This window comes from Gouania willdenowi, chromosome 9, assembly GCF_900634775.1.
Source record: "Gouania willdenowi chromosome 9, fGouWil2.1, whole genome shotgun sequence".
In the NCBI taxonomy this organism is placed as follows: domain Eukaryota; kingdom Metazoa; phylum Chordata; class Actinopteri; order Blenniiformes; family Gobiesocidae; genus Gouania; species Gouania willdenowi.
Window position 1 is genome coordinate 4,318,970 of NC_041052.1, and position 17,899 is coordinate 4,336,868.

At 37.4% G+C, this 17,899-nt stretch overlaps 1 protein-coding gene across 2 annotated transcripts in view; it reads right to left on the reverse strand.

The window, feature by feature from the left end:
• sema6a (sema domain, transmembrane domain (TM), and cytoplasmic domain, (semaphorin) 6A) overlaps nt 1-17,899 on the reverse strand; it is a 177,111-nt gene that overhangs the window by 70,390 nt on the left and 88,822 nt on the right. For both annotated transcript variants that reach the window (XM_028456788.1, XM_028456789.1), the window contains exons 4-6: nt 11,212-11,272; nt 7,382-7,444; nt 6,944-7,045 (exon numbers count right to left, since the gene is read on the reverse strand). In XM_028456788.1, the coding sequence (XP_028312589.1) occupies nt 6,944-7,045; nt 7,382-7,444; nt 11,212-11,272 (226 nt within the window). The remainder of the gene's footprint in view (nt 1-6,943; nt 7,046-7,381; nt 7,445-11,211; nt 11,273-17,899) is intronic.

Below are 17,899 nucleotides of genomic sequence, written 5' to 3' on the forward strand. Positions count from 1 at the left end.
ATTTATTTATTTTTTTATGATCAACAGAAATTGTGAAACTAAAAGAAATGAAATGATCAGAATTGTTATATTTTGGACTGAATTTATTGGTGTTATTTCATTTAAAAAAAAGAATTGTACATTTTGACCAATCTTTTATTTTATATAGATGCCTTTGTGGAAAATAAATATGTTCCAACTGTTTAAGTTTATACATGAGATGTTTACTGTATGCAAGGGAACCATGGCAACATTTATTACCAAAAATAAACATGGGGCGTTGAAAGTAACTAGTAACTTTTACTTTGAATACTATTTAATTCAGCTACTTTTGACTTGTACTTGAGTATTTTATGTATGACTTACTTGTACTTCAATACAATTTAAATCAAGTACCAGTACTTCTACTTGTGTAGGATACATCAGTGCTCTTTACACCTCTGGTAATATCATATTTTAATATCACACTTTAATTGATTCATCATTCTCTCTAAATTCTCTCGCTTCAGGCGTTTTTTTAACGTGACTTCTACTTTGTATGCCATGTGCAGTCCCAGTGTGTGACCCATATTTCCACCAGGAACAATGTTCTCCATCTATAAAAAGGTCAAGTGCATAAGTTCACATCCTGGCTACAATTAGTAATGCAAAGCAAACAAGGGGTGATTAATAGGTACGTCCCATTTCTCTGCAGCTGGTTCCTGAGCAGTGGGAGGATCAAACCTTTCCATGAACAGATGTTACTCTATAGGAGGAACACTCAGCAGATACAGAGGAGCTACACAGATACATAAATAAATCGAAGATCATTTGCTCGAAACAAAAAGATGGAAAACGTTGAAATTGTGGCCAGAGAGATTGTTTTTATCTCCACTGCATCACTTACGTATTGAAATTGTCCCATAGACCAATGCATTGTACTTCATTCTTACTGTTGTTTCTTGTGTTTGCCAATAAAAATGTTGCCAAATTTACAAAAATCTTTTATGTTTTCACTGAAAATTGCAACAACAAAGAAAATGTGTTTTTTTGTTTTGTGATTTACACCAAATTAGGCCTGGGAAATATATCGAGATTGAAGATATATCGAGAATTCTATCGTGGCAATATAGAAAATTATAATATCACCTATGACTAATTTTATTTTATAGCTTATTTTGTACGATTTTTAGGAGTTACTGCTTTTGCCACTTCTCAGAACAGCATATAAAAGTCCAGTTAGATGGATTTCTGAGTGCGTCCTAACCCAGACTACAGAACTCACTCACACATGCTGTCCCTTAGAGGAGAGAAAAACTAAAGTGGCACATATTGGGCAGCTGTTTGTTGATAAATGTCCCAGTGTGACATTTTCATCAGCAAATTTAACCCTTGAGTTAAATATCGAGATCTATATCACATATCGCTATTTTGAGAAAAAATATCGAGATATGTGTCTTGGTCCATTTCGCCCAGCCCTACACGAAAAGATCCAAATCTGGCTGAGATTGGTTGTCTGGTGGAGTGAGGTGATATCACTGGGAATACTGGGAGCAATCTACCACAAAAATGGTTCATTATTCCATCAATCTGTGATAATCACATATATTCATGGATCTAAGTAATATCCACTGTTATTCAGGAAGTTTATTATTATTTGCTCCATAGTATATAGTCATCTTAAAAATGTAAATGCTTGTTTTAATCAGAAATAGAATGTGTTAAAAGTGACCAAAAATGGTGGAAAAGGTGATGAAATATTGAGTTTAAACTGGCAAATAATGGGCATGACAGATTGTGAATGTGGTTAAATTGGCAAAAATAACCATGAAATAAAGTGAAAAGAGGTCAAAAGTGAAAATAATGGTTCAACATATGCGACATTAGGTGGGAAAGGTGGTGAAAAGGGTTTATAAGTGCTAAAAATGTCTTAAAAGTGGAAAAATAAGTGAATAAACTGGAGTAAAGTAGCAAAAATACAATAAAAGGAACAAAATATGGCAAGAAAAAGTAATGAAAATAGGTTAAAATATGGCAAGTTTTGGTGTAGATGCAGAAAAAGGGTAAAAAATAAAAAATAAGCAAAAAATAGTCTCAATTTGTTCCAAAAATATGAATTTGCCTCACAGCCATCCTTCATAATAACACCTTCAGTGAGGTTTGGAGGTGGATGGATGGTCGTCTGTTGATAGTCAAACACAAAGACTCAGAGCAGCAGAGATCTCCCAGCAGGCCGCGGGGCAGGAGTAGCCGTCTAAATGACATCACCTGGGAGTCGCTGCCTCCCCACTGACTCCCCCTGCCTCCCCCCTGACTCTCTCCTCCTCACCCAGCAACAGGCACTGGAACTGACTCCCATCACACATAGACGGGCTGTTTATTATTACAGCCCAGCACGGCAGTGACAGTGGGAGAAAGCGAGGCAGGGAAAGATGGTGAAGCAGTGGGAGCAGTGCAGTGGGGGAGGAACTAAGGTAGGAGGTGGGATGAATAGAAGGAACAGGAAGGCAGGGGTGCCTGAAAGCATGCTGCCAACGGGTCTGTCTCTCCTTTATTTACAGACATTCTCATGATACAGAGAGGTAACAGTGGGAGGAAATGTGTTCGTTATTGGATCACAAATCATGGCACAACTTTAACGTTTCGGAGGAATTGGGGGAGATAACTAAGCAGTTTACATGTTGAGGATGGGGATCCGTACCCCTCCACCTCTGCTCCCTCTTTATTCCCCCTCCAGCCCCTCCCGGTCACAGCCTGGCTGATTAATGTGGGATGAGGCTGGCCTCCAAACAGAAGCTCCTTTCAGAGCTGTCACAACCACGGAGATGGAGGAGGAAACTGTGGCCAAGGTGGATTCATCCACAAACACGCATAAATACACACAAACACACATTAATACACACTGGGGACCAGGCTGTGGAGATGAGCACCGCACACCATCAAAGGACTGGTGTCTGCCAATCAGTGTGTGTGTGTGTCAGTGTGTGTGTGTGTCAATCATTTTGACGGTTTGACAGTGAGGTGATAAATTAAAGGGCACATGACACCATTTTTCATGTTGATGCTAAATGCAACAACACACCACCAAACACTTTACAATATTATCGCCATTTTAACATGAAAATTTTGCATTTTAAAGTTGCTTTTCGTGCAGTTCTAATCTAATTTTTGAAGAACCAACATAATATACGGGCTGTGAAGCAGAAAGAGGATTTTACGCGTCCTCTAGCTTCACTAACGACGCCCACAGAGTTAGGAAGCAGCGATTCTGCAATATATTGCAATATTTTACCGCGTGATTATTGTATCGATCCAAAAATGTCCAAATCTTTTTTTTTAATGATGTTTTTTAATGAAAAAACATTTAATTGGGCTAATGTATCCATAGCACGTAAAGTCACTATGTGTCAGTGAACCACATCAGACCTTGTTAAACTAACTCACTCCTCAGTGTGCTTTAGCAGGAAGTTGATTGCACTTTATTGTCATAAAACATACTGGACACTTTTATAGATGTATGTGGTTACTTTTTGTAAAGAATTTAAAGATCAGAATCCGTTTTTTTAAGAACGTAAATGTAATACGTTTGATAAACATACCACTTGTTTTTAATATTTCTACTTAAATTACAATCAGTGAACATTTACTTGGTTTCACCAGCTTAAAAAAAATGAAATAAATTGTATTTAATACCACTTTGTACTTCATCCAGTGGATCAGACTGAGTGAATCCTTCAAACAGAATGTTTAACTCTTCTTAAGTAGATATTTATATAACTTTTCCTGTCCTGCAAGATATAATGTGTGTGGTGCAATGGTGTGTGTGCGTGTGTGTGTGTGTGTGTGTGTGGGGAAGGAATTCATTGGAACAAAATGACTGTATTTTCATACTGTATTTTGCATGATGTGAATGAAAAATTAACTCTATGAATCAATGAAATGCAAAAACGTGCAGCCACGTGAGGAAAAAAGAAGTAAATTATTATTGTTTCGCTCTGACAGAAAAGGTGAATCCTTATCTCGTTTTTGTCACAGCCAACATGAAAAATATCAGCAGTAAAACTGTTGTCCATCTATCAACACACAGACAATATTGTGGAGTGAAAGGTATCGATTTTTATGTCACAAGCGAGCTTTCCTGTGTCTTTCCAAAGCTCAGTGTGTCTTGCAGCTCCTCCCCCTAGCAGTAATAACCGCGGTAGCAGCTAAAACACAAACCTTGAAACCATAACCAGAGGCGCTATGAAAGCTAACCACGCCTGATAAATGCAGAGACATAAATCCCACGTTTCCCCATAGGAGGAGTCGCTGAAGTGAAAGACATCGACTCCATTTGTGCTCAGCGCGCCGAGCGTTAGGGCCACAGAGTGGACATGTCTGCTTTTTCACCGGTGAACAGAACCAGTGAAGTAAAGCAGGACAGAGTTCCCCACAGGCCAGAGAACAGAGCCATGGTCCATCCCCACCATTACAAACCAGACAACAGCAGACCCTCCCTCCATCCAACATCACTCACAACGTCTCATCAGTCCTGGTTTATTTTGGTTTTAGAGAGTGATTTTGTGCAGTGTTTTGGAGTTAAAAATGTAATAATGGATGGTTGGATGGACAGATGGATGGATGGCTGGACAAACAGATGGATGGATGGATTGATGGATGGACAGAAAGATGGATGGACAGATGGATGGATAGATGGATGGATAGATGGACGGGAGGATTGCTGGAAGGATTGGTGGAGGTATGGATTGATGGACAGATGGATGGATGAATAGATGGATGGATGGATGGATGGACAAACAGATGGATGGATGGATGGACAAACAGATAGATAGATGAATTGGTGGATGGACAGAAAGATTGATGGATGGACAGAAAGATGGATGATGGATGGATGGACAGACGGATGGACAGGAGGATGGATGGATGGATGGATGGATGGACAAACAGATGGATGGATGGATGGATGGATAGATGGATGACAGATGGGTGGATGGATGGACAAACAGATAGATAGATGGATTGATGGATGGACAAACAGATGGATGGATGGATGGATGGATAGATGGATGACAGATGGGTGGATGGATGGACAAACAGATAGATAGATGGATTGATGGATGGACAGATGGATGGATGGATGGACAGATGGATGGATTGATGGACAGACGGATGGACTAAAGGATGGATGGATGGATGGATGGATGGATGGACAGATGGATGGATGGATGGATTGATGGACAGACGGATGGACTAAAGGATGGATGGATGGATGGACAGACAGATGGATGGATTTGTTCTTCTATGCAGATTTCTGTGTGGAATCATATTTATTTGTATTTTCCATTAAATTCTGGGAAACGAGCTCTAAATCAAGCATTTTTCATCATCATTTTATCTTCATAAAAGTTGGGATGAAAATTAAAATAAAACAATTATTCAAAACAATCTCACGGCTAATGAACAAAAACAATACAAGCATTTTTTTTTGCACCCTAACAAGCTTCTTTTTTTATAGTAGAGTCACATTTACATGCTGTTGTTGTTGTTTCATAGAGAGTAGCTATTAAATGCAAATTTCCTGGTATTTGCAGAAAAACTATTTTACATTTTAAGCGTGTTTAATAATAAATGTATCAAAGCTGCTGGAGATCATCATTTTCTAATCAGATTAAGATAAAGTGTCGGCTTCATTGATCAATAAATCAGTGATTATTTGCTCGAAATAAGATGTAAGAGGTTGAGTGTGTTTTGAAATCCACTGTAAACACACTCTTATTGACATTGTCGGAAAAGTGTTGCATTGTGGGACGTGGAGTCCTGTAGATGAATATATAGAAGTGTTTTTTAATTCATTCTTAATGGGATTTATTGTGTTTCTTCAGCAGAAAAGGAGGACAGTGACGGATAGTGACTTGATTATTTTTCTAGTTTCTTCCCAGTGATTTTACCTTTTTAGAAGTTTTTAGAGTTTTTTGGGGGGCAAACACAAAAAAACTCATGGCAAGAATGAAGTTAAAACACTTTTCTGCATTTGTTTATGGGGCTACACATCCCATAATGCAATGCATCAAACTTTTCTGACAATTTTAAATGACCGTGTTTACAGTAGAGTTAAAAATGCATCAATATCAACCTTTTTACGTCATATTTTCCAGAAAAGTATCTTTGATTTATTGATTTATGTCTTTAAGATAAGATAACCTGTATTAGTCTCATAAAGGGAACATTTGTAGTGTTTCTACAGCACACATGGGTCTGTATACAGTACGGGGGGAAAAAAGGGAAGACAATGGTACAAGAAAGGACATTGCACTAGAAAAACAGAATATAGAAACAGAATATATACATATACACACTAAAATTGCTGACTGACTGTGGATTGGCTACTAATGTTCTGAGGATAGAGTCTGAAAGCTGCAGACAGGAAGGAGATTGTGTCCTGCTACGTTAACACTGGAGATGTTTGGGTCTATTTCCAACTGAAGCGTTGGACATAGGTTAGTTTCATGTTTACTAAAGCAGCAGTTTGTTTTACTGACATCTTCCTTTGTTCACCAAGACACTTCTTATATGTCACTTCTCTTTTTACTCACTTAAAGTCAATAAAACCCTTCTTTTATTCTTTGGTTTTTGTTTTGATTCCAGTCATGCTTGTTTAAAAGTGATCAGATGAAATGTTTAAAGAAGCGAGTGGAATGTGCGCGTGAACTGGGTTTCCTGGAGTGTGTCGACACACACCTGGGGATGAAGACATCAGAGGACGGCCTGTTCAGACACCACCCACCTCTGCCCATAGCTCAACCCCCTTAAAACTGTCTCAGAGTGAAAAACAACCCCCGTATGTGTTATTGTGCCACGGAGCGAGAAGACAAAGTCATACATCAGCGTTTCAGAGCAGTTTATGGAACAGATGCATGTCGCCAGGGTTGAAAAAACACCAAACATGTTTATCTAAATACAGACTGTATGTGTGCGAGCTGCTTACCTTATATGTTCGACAGGAAGGGTTGAACGCGTTTGTTCCACAAACAAACAATGTTTCATTGTTTTGCTGCAGGAGGACTTTGATGAAGTTGTGACATTCGTCCTATTGGGGAGAAAGTGAGAGAAAAGATAACGTGTTTGTCACCATGAACTTTACATTTTTTATTGTTGACATTTTCCTTTCCTTGATAAACTAAATATGGCACAGCTTTATTATAGTGAAATAGATGCATTTCTAAGTCCAGATTGTAAAGATTTTCCAAAGAAGAAGAAGAAGAAGAAGAAGAAGAAGAAGACACTATTAGGGTGTGAAATGTGAGACAGCGTGTGGACACAGGTTTCCTGCACTAAATCAAATGTAAGCTGTGTTTTATGAAGTCAATGAAACGTTTGCTCAAAGAATGAACATGAAAGGTGTGCATTAGCTCGTCTCCGTTACCTTGTGCTTCCCTTTCATTCTACACGTGTCCACGTCCGCCTGCCTCGACTTCCATGTCATTTTCTGTAGAAAACAACAAATGTAGAGAAAAGGAAAGAGAGTCAGAGAGCGAGAAATAAGTGGAGGGATTTTTATTGGCTGCATGGCCCATCCATACTGTGATCAATAATGATCATCTGAGGTCCTTGCTCATTGATTTTGCTGGTGATTTACCTGCCCAGAGGTGAGCTTCAGTATAAGCTCTGTTTCCAGCTCACTTTACCACCTCTAAGATCCAATTCTCTGCCAGAGCCGAGGAAATAGGATACAGACTCTGGATAAGAACAGACCGTGTCCAAGGACAGATACCACTGCATCTGTCCTTGGACACATGATATCAACTGATAGCTAATCTCTGACCAGTGATAAGACGGTCACACACGTATGATATCGATGTCTACCCTAGTAAAGCTTGACTAGTTCACAGATTTAGAGTATATGTACTCACATTTGGTTTCCTAGTACAGAAGTGAACTTTTCTGGCAAAGTAAAAAGTGTTACTAGTGAGACTTAAATGCTAATAATACTGAATCATAACATAACCTAACCACTAGAGCGGACATGGGCTCGTCTGTGAACGGTCGCATTTACAGATTTTGGAGTCGCTGTTATCTTACCAATAAACAGGAAGAGATTCATCACCTTTATAATAAGTGCTGACTAGGCCACTGGGAGTGAGGCCCAAGGCCAAGGCAGGATGACTTGATAATAATGTATCATGTTTTTCTGCAGTCAGTGCCTTCTCCTCTTCCTTCTCTCTCTGCTCTGTTTGAAGCTGATGATGGCAGTTCCTGATCTATGGTTCACGGCTCAACTAGTCTGAGACACTCTGATGTTCTATCTCTCGACCCTGTTCTGTTGGTCCTTCTGTTCACTAACCCTAACCAGTCAACGCAGATGGCTGCCACCTCTGAACCTGGTTCTAACGGACATTTCTTTCTGTTAAAAGGAAGTTGTTTCTTCCCACTGTCGCTAAATACTTGTTCATGTGGATCTTGTTGGGTTTTTTCTTTCTTATTATGAATTTTATATTTTTATAGGCGCATTGAGATGACTTTGTTGTAAATTGCGCTATACAAATAAAGTTGAATTGAATTGAATTAATAAGGGGATGGGTGTCATTGGCTCTCAAAAATATTACGGTAGTAGTATATCATTAGTAGACTAAAAACAGTCTACTAGTACTACCAGTGAGATTTTGAGTGTACTATTAGTACTAGTAAACAAAAAGTAAAGGTTTTTGATGCAAGTAGACCTTACCAGTAAAGCAAAATCATCCAATAGTAGAACATTTTGTGTTACTACTAGTACTAGTACACAAAAAACTTCTTTACTAGTAAAGTTATCTTTGCTTTACTAGTAGTACTAGTAATGTTTTTTTACTAGTAATATATTTTATGACTACTAGTAACTAAAGGTGTAAGAAAAAATCAATCTATCAGAATATTTCATGACACGATCATCCTATCGATCCAAACAATGTCAAAATCAATTTTTCTATTCATGTTTTTTGAACAAAAAAAAAAAAATGTAATTGCACCAAACATTTTATTTTACTAGTAACATATTTTAAGTCTATTTACATTTTGGTTGGTTTAATGTTTTCCAAAAACCAATGGCAAGCCTGAATTAGCTTTTCCCCGCCCCCTTATTAGCATATAAGGCTTACTAGTAGTACTAGTACATGTAGCCTACTTCATATTTGAGTACTAGTAGAACTTAACTACGCTCAGACTTTTCATACACACGCATTGACACAAACACGCGCACACACACACACACACACACACACACACACACACACACACACACACACACACACACACACACACACACACACACTAATCAGTCACTCAGACAAGACATATTGCTGAGCGTTAACACACACTAACATTAACTGTGGCCCCGCCCTCAGGGGTCAGCGCTGAGCCGCAGGTTGAGACCACTTCATCGTAGCCACTGTTGTGGAACACGATGAGAGCTCAGCTACTGATTAAAGACCTTCAGCGATCAATCAATCAGCACGTCTGGCCCAGCCTTTCATCTGCAGCCGCCCTCATTAGGGCCAGCGTACTCTGACATCTAAGTGGACGAGGTGGAGGGACGGTGGCTCCTCGTTGTCGTAAACACTCCACAAGCCTTTCTTTCATTCTTGTTAGCATGCATTATGTCGAGGCCAAAGACAAGTGTTGACAACGGAGTGGAGAGAGTCATTATGAGAAGTAGCTTTAGTCATAGGCTGTGTTGGAAATGCTATACCACCTACTATGCACTACAAACTCAGTATATACTGTTTACTTTATATTATAAGTACAGTATGAGGCTAAATATTCTCCACCTTTCACAGTTCTGAAAACATTTGAAGTGAGAAAGTGACTAAGTAGAATATCAACATGTGCTCATTTGATCCATAAAACTCATGAAAACACATTTAATATCAACAATTCAGAGATTTTCAGAGAACCTCCATTGTGCTACTGACTAAACAAGAGCCCTATTTACTAAAGAGTTAAAAAATGAATGGAAGACAAGAACAGATGCTTTTATTCTGAAAAGAGGATGTTTGATTTTTTAGCTTGAAGTCAGTCCCAGGACTATTTTACATTCCACTTACAATGCATCATAGGACGGTTGAGTATGACCGGTGTGCCCACTGTGCATACTTAGAAAAAAAATGTCCCAATATAGTATACATACGTGTATTTCTCCGGTACTCAATTTTTTCATATTATCAGACTTAGTATGAGTTGTACGTTGGATTTTGTCCCATGTGAACATTATATCTTCGTTTTTATTAGTTAATATATTTCAAATTAGTTTTCGTTCACATGTATTTTTATTTAATTATTCATAATTTTATGACTTTTAACTAACAAAATTAAGACGGGCTGTGTTGTAAATGTCATACTAACGTACTACATATACTGAGTCTGACGTCAAAATGAGTATGTAACAAAGCATGCCCTTTACAAAATAAAAGCATCTCTTCTAGTCTTCCGTTAGTTTTTAACGCTTTTGTAAATAGGGCTCTTGTTTTGAAGTTGACTGGAAGTTTTGTGAGTAGCACAATGGAGGGTCTCTGAAATGTTGACATTGAAATGTTTATACGTGAGCACATGTTGATATTCTACTTGGCCACTTTCTCACTTAAAAGGTTTTCAGAACTTTCAAAGTAAAAGTGGAGAATCAACAGAGATGTTTAGCCTCAGTGTGATTCAGGTTTTTGTCGTTGTAGGTTCCAAATGCATCTTGGGAAACTTAGAAGTATAACGCTCATCATCCTAATCATACTTATAGTATATAGTAGACAGTATATACTGTACCCATTTCGAACAAAGCCTTATAGTTTCATTTTTATTAGTTAAGTAAACAAAAAAAATCAGCATATTTTGATTAAATTTTCATTCATGTATTTTTTCTTCCAATTAGTCATAATTTCATGACTATTAGTCAACAAAATAAACACTGGGACGGATGAATTTTGGCACCTAAACTCAAACTACTTCCACTTCCTTCCTGTTCACTGATGAGGCTGAATGACGCAGGCCGGTTGGCTCATTGATTGATTGGATAATCCTCTTAACGGGGTCACCATGACGGGCACTACAGGTTCACATTGCTAAACGGCTGAGTAAGACTTCAGGCAGCCGAGCGTGCACGCACACACACACACACACACACACACACACACACACACACACACACACACACACACACACACAGCAAGGGTATTAAGGTTACATTGTCAATCACAGCACGCCAAGAACACGAGAGACGCCCTCGTCACTCACCTTAGTGAAAAAGATCTCGTCGCTGTTGGCAGTGTCTGTGTCCACCGCGTATATGTGATCCCTGAGAGCCAACAAACACACACAGAGAGAGAGAGAGAGATGATAAGATAAGACACATGTGCCAAACATAAGGCTCGGGGGCCAAATCTGGCCCTTTAGAGCAGTGATTCTCAAACTTTTTTTGGCTCAAGTACCCCCTTTCTCCTTTTTTCTGTGTAAAAACAACTATAGAGCATAGTGATGGAATGAATGAGTGATAACACACATTTTAAAGAACCTCATTTTGTAAATAAGTGAAATGAAGCAGTATTTAGTGCTTCCTGAATAGATTTATTTCCATAGTTTTTATCATTTCCAGTTATCTTCCTACTGATGTGGGACCAAAACTGATCTTTGTATTTTCATTTCATGTTCTCATCAAGATCATTTCAATCATAATTGTGTCTATTTTTTTGTGTCATTTTGTCTATTTTTTTGTTGTTTGTCTTGTTTTTCTTTTTCTTATTCAGTATATTTTTCTCTTATTTTGTGTGTTTTTTATGTTGTTTTTGTGTGTTATTGGTATTATTTCAATTATTCTCTCTCAGTGAGTGTTTTTGGTGTTGTTTGGTTATCTCTTTTCTATTTTGTATGTTTCACTGTTATTGTTGTATATTTCGCATTGATCTTGTGTATTTTTCTCTCATTTACTGTGTCTTTGTTGTAGTTTTGTGTGTTGCTGGTAATAGTAAGTATTTTTTCTCTCTTAGTGTGTGTGTTTTTGGTATAATTTTGTAATTATTCAGTATATTTTTCTATTATTTTGTATGTTTTTGTTGTTGTTTTTTGAGTTGCTGGTAATATTTAGTATGATTATCATTTTCAACTAAAATAAATATTATAAAACCCCATATTTTAAATACTTTCATTTGTTACTTTTCCTCTCTCTCTTAAGTACCCCCTGTAGTGCCATTGTGTACCCCTAGCTGTACTTGTACCCCCATTTGAAAAACATTCCTTTGGAGCATCCAATAATGCCCCCAGGAGACAATAAAAAATGACAGAGAAAACATTAATTATTGTGTAAATAATCCAGTTAGTTTCAAATTCACCAATTTAATTTTTAGGGTCTTTTCCTTTGTTTAGCTCACATGAATGCAGTCTTTTTTTAATTGCAAATTGCAAACTCTTTACAAAAATCTCATACTTTCTCACAAACAATTCCACAAAATGACACAAAAATTGGTTACAAAATCAATATATTTTTTAAAAAGTTCAGGGGCCAAGTACGGAGCAGTTTGATCTTAAGTTGGCCACAGATTTTACGCAGGAAAACAAATAATTTAAACGTGAATGTGCCATAGTTTGCACTATACGTAAATATGACCATGTCCAAGCAATAAGTGATAGACATGAGTCTCAACAGGGTCTTCACTTTAAATTTCCTAGATTCTGGGACCAATTTCTATGTAATTAAGGGAATTATTATGTTTTTTCAACTGTTTAACATTATAAATGACTGCAATAATACAAAAAAAAAAAAAAACACCAGGAAAACTGTGAGTCCCGTAAATATTGTTGAGTTTCATTTACATTTTTTGTCATTTTTTTACTTTCTCCTGTGGGCCGAATTGGATGCTCCAAAGGGACGGATTTGGCCCCCGGGCCATGAGTTTGATACACGTGCTCTACAATATTTTTAGGGTCTTGCAGTTTATATCACATGAATGCAGTCATTTTTAATTGCAAATTGTGGAAAGAACTCGTTTTTTTCTCAAAATCTTTCAATTTCTCACAAACAATTAAAGAAAATTCCTCTAAATTGCACAAAAATTGGTTACAAAATCAAGATTTTTTTAAGTAAAGATCCGGCAGGGACTTATATTAAAAACCAGGGCACAATTGATGTTAAAATAGTAATTTTTCCTACCTAAAAAATCAAACTGGTCCATAATTGGCCCCTGAACTAAATGTATTTGTTTGACACCCCTGAGATAAGAGGTCAGACAGCAGCAGACAGTCAAAAATTCAATAAACAATAATAAACTCATTTTTTTCCCCTTTCTCACTTCATTTTTTTGCCCTGCAGGCAACAAACATCACCAGAAAAAAAATGGGGCTTTGTATAAACTTTGTTCAAACTTAAAAAAGGAAGAAAAAAAAAGTCAATAAACAAAAGGAGGCCAGAGCTATTTGCTCTGTCAGACAGAAACAGTCAACAAAGATTTAGAGCAATGTGGCGCAGGCCGCGGGACAAAAGCCTCTTTGTCCCATAGAAAGGTCCTGACGGGGGGGTGGAGGAGGAGGGAAGCTTGAAAAAAGGAGGTGCCAAGTCACTCAGAGCTGTTCAGGTCAATTAAGTCTAGTGTTTGACTCACAGGAAATCTACACTAACACTGGTTATAACCCAGACAAGAAGACGTATGTGTGCTGGCCTGGAAATATACACAGGCTTCTCCTGTATTACACAGTCCAGCCATAAAAGAGCTCAGCGGGACATATGGAAAACATAAAGCTCAAAGGGTTAATGACATCACCGACAGGCGCTGCTGCGAAGCCTGGGCAATATATCGCGATTTAAGACAGATCGAGATTTATATTTTGGCGATATAGAAAATTACAATATGGCTTATAGCGACATATTTTTACAGCTTTTTTTGTATTGAAAAACTTGTTCTAGGAGTTGCTGCTTTCACTGCTTCTCAGAACAACATGAAAAGCTCATTTAGATGGATTACTGAGTGTGTCCGAACCCAGACCTCACTCACACGTGCTGTCCGGAGAGCAGGGATTCTCAACCTTTTTTTGTTTTTTTTTAAATAAAGAATAATAATTTTAAATAAGGAATGTATTTTGAATAATTTGAGCCCATTATTGCTTATTTTTACCCTTTTTCTGCCACTACACCAAACTTGCCATATTTTAACCTATTTTCATTACTTTTTATTGCCATATTTTTGCTCTTTTTAATGCATTTTTGCTACATTACTCCCATTTCTGACACTTCTCCATCAAATTCCAATGCTTTTTCGGCACATTTTTTCAACTTTCAAGACATTTTTGGCACTTATAAACAATTTCCACCACTTTTCCACCAAATGTTGCATATGTTGACCCATTATTGGTACTTTTTACCCATTTTATTTCTGTTTAAACCAAGGATTTACATCTTTAAAATTACTATATACTATGGCACAAATAATAATAGAAAACTTCCTGGATAACAGTGGATATTATTCAGATAAATAAATAAATGTGGTTATCACAGATTCATAGAACAACGGATATTTCATGCTTCTTTTTGCCAATTTAACCACATTGATGATTTGTCATACCCATTATGTGCCCATAATATCATATAATGTGGTTCAGAGGAAACCAGATCTCATTAAAGTTTAACTATGTAAAAAAAAATGTATACGTCTTCCCATTACCCTTTTAAGATATCTATATTTTTTGGTGAAACAATAATAATATTGTTATTAAGTACCATTAGATTGTTCTCTAGGTATATGTATGTGTATATTATGTACTACATGGACTACAGTATATAGAACTGACTCTATGACAAACATCCATTCATTCATTCATTAGTTTAAACTAATTCTTCCTACTTTTTTCTGCCACTTTTCTGCCAAAATTGACACTTTTAACCCTTTTTACCACTTTTACTGTCAGTTTTCGACCACTTTTAACCAATGTCAGTGGTTTTTAAAATCCAATTACACCGCCTTTGTAGAATTTTCTTTTTAAAAAGACTTTATAGGGTTAGAAATATCAAGATTTTTAAAGTATATCACTATTTTGGGAACAAATATTGAGATATGAAACAGCCCTAGCTGCTACACCTATTACCACAAAGCATTAGGGTGCGTACACACACACACACACACACACACACACAAAGGGAAGAAGGGGAGTAACCGTACTGATGGTAAGGGTTCCCATCTGATGAGGATAAGCTGTTGTTTTAATCAAAGTGTGTATCAGTGACATCATCAGACTCGGAGCTTAATTACATTTCAGTTCCCCAACCTGTGCTCGACCATCGAGCGCCGCCTTGCTCTCTCATTAACTAAATCTAATAAAGTCTTTAGAGGAACAGCGTCGGAAATGAATCCATTTATATCACATTCCTGGGGAACAAGGTTCGTCTCCTTCAGGATTCAGCAGGTTCTACTGTACATTATCAGACACGCGCCCCAAACCAAGTAATTAACCTTCTTCAACCTGTGCAATGATCAAGGATACACTACTGGTTACCCCATTAAAACATATTAATTATTCGTTATTATCTCCACAAGGGCGGTCATCTTTGGTTAGAACCACATTTTAACCAAAGATAAACCTTATGCATGGAAGTTTAAGTTTAATTTTGGAAGGGATCCGGATCAATTTATTGATTCTAGATCTGTTTCAAAAGCCCAAAAATCCCCATCTCAGTTGTGTCGACTTGGTTTTTCAAAAATTCTGCTTTTTATCGCAAAACTGGTAATGTCCATCCATTTGGTCCTACTTTATTGTCATTAATGGAATAGAAATCTCTTCTATTATATATTTATAAATGTAAAATGAAAATGTTAAATGGCATATACAAAAGTCCATTCACTGTTTTGTGTAATTGTGTATATTTGGAGTCATTTGATTGTGTATGTTTTTGTCATTGTTTATATAATATTTCTAATTTTAAAGATTTTTGTGCTTGTCTTGCGTATTTTTGGAATATTTTTGATAATTTTCGTTTTCTTTTGTGTATTTTTGTTGTAATTTCATCTATTTTTCTGTACTTTTGCAGGGTTTTATGCAGTCAATTTGTGCTTTTTATGTATTTTGAGTCATTCTGTGTATGGTTGTTGTTGTTTGGAGTCAATTTGTGTATTTTGTTACTGTTTCGTGTAGTTTATTGGCATTTCATGTACCTCTGTTCTCCTTTTGTGTATTTCTGTTATAGTTTCGTGTGCTTATGTTATAGTTTTGTATATTTTCTCTAGTATTTTGTGTGTTTCTGTAGTGATCTTGTGTGTTTTTGGAGTTATGTTTTATTATTTTAGTTTTCATTTGTGTATTTTTGTTGTCATTTCATCTATATTTCAATACTTTTGAATGGTGTTATGAAGTTATTTTGTGTATTTTTTTTTTTAAATCATGTTGTGCTTTTACTTTAGGGGACACACAAAATAAATCCAGGGGTTGCATGTGACACCCAGGCCTCCAGTTGTTCATATGTGCTGTAGACCACGCCTATTACGCCAACATGCTCTATATTGTTTTGTTCCACAAACATGCAAACATATGGTATCAAACCTACAGTATAATTCCCAGACCTTTTTTTCTCTTATACCATCTCGACTGAAGATCAAAGCTCCCATATCATGCTATTTTTCACCATCATCTCCATTTGTTCTAAGAACCCCAAAAACATAGTATTTGAGGTTTATTTTCCTAAACTCGCCTGTTTTCCAGAGTTTTAGCCTCTGAAAAGTCACTTTCTGACCAACTCTACACAAACAGGCTGATTTGTGGCCTACTTATGCATATTCATGAGTGGGCGGGTCTATAGACGTCCTGCCCTCCTCCCACCCACTCCGTAGCCGAGCTCATGCTGCTTTATAAACACGAGACAGATTGTGGGGGCGGGGCGTTTGCTGGTACATACATAGACTGTAGAAAATACATACATAGCACTGCGCGAAGGACGCTGAAATGCTCACTTTTGTGGGTGTGTCTGTTTAAATGTCAATCACAGCAGAGAGCTTCCTGGAGGCGTGGCTTCTCCAGATCAGTGCTGTGTCAAATTCGTCATTAAAGTGGGAACGCGTCATCAAATTGTAGTGAGGTGTTTGGGCTCCCACTGCAGTAAGAAAGGAGTAAATCACCCTCTAACTAATGATTGAGGGAATCATTAAATAAACACTTTGGACATGTGTATGAAGCCCTAATAACACTTTATCATGTTTAAAGCACAGAAAAGTTCATTTAGCTTAACATGGACCCTTTCAATTCTTAATAATTAGCTTGTACTTAAAGCTTTGAAACATTGTTGATTTCATCATTTCATTGGGAATTGTTTAATATAAGGTGTCAAAAAATATGACATAATTTGTATTTGAGTAAAATAAAATAGACTAGATTTTTTTGTCTGCAAATTTCTATCCTCCTTTAATTAAACTTCACTTACGCTATATTTTTTGAATCAAACTTTACAATTAAAAAACCCACCAAAACTAAAGTAAAAGCTATCATATGAAAGGATTATGTGTTAGATTTAGTGTAATCCTCGTGGTTATTTTACTCAGCAGCTCATGTGTAATCTGTAATTGACCAGCAGTATCCCTCCGTGGTGTCCTGTCCTTCCCCAGCCTCTCCTGTGTCTGTGCTAACAGCATCCTTCAGGGGGGCGGGGTCCTCCATGGCTGGGGTCCTCCAGCCGTCAGCGCTCTTTGCTTCCAGCCGAGATTAGAGGCGTCCCTCAAACATCCTGACTGGAGCTGGAGGAGGACAATGGAGTGGCTGTGGCCTGTGTCAACAGCAGCTTTCCAAACACTCCCATGTCCAGCTGGAATACACTAACCCCTCCCCCTCCAGGCATTTCAGCCCCTTCCACAGCGCTGCACCTGAACCCACACTGGTGAACCCAAACACCGCTGCAGTAACGTCCCACAGTTGTTATTAATAAAACATGTCGCTCCACTTTTAGATCAAAGAACTG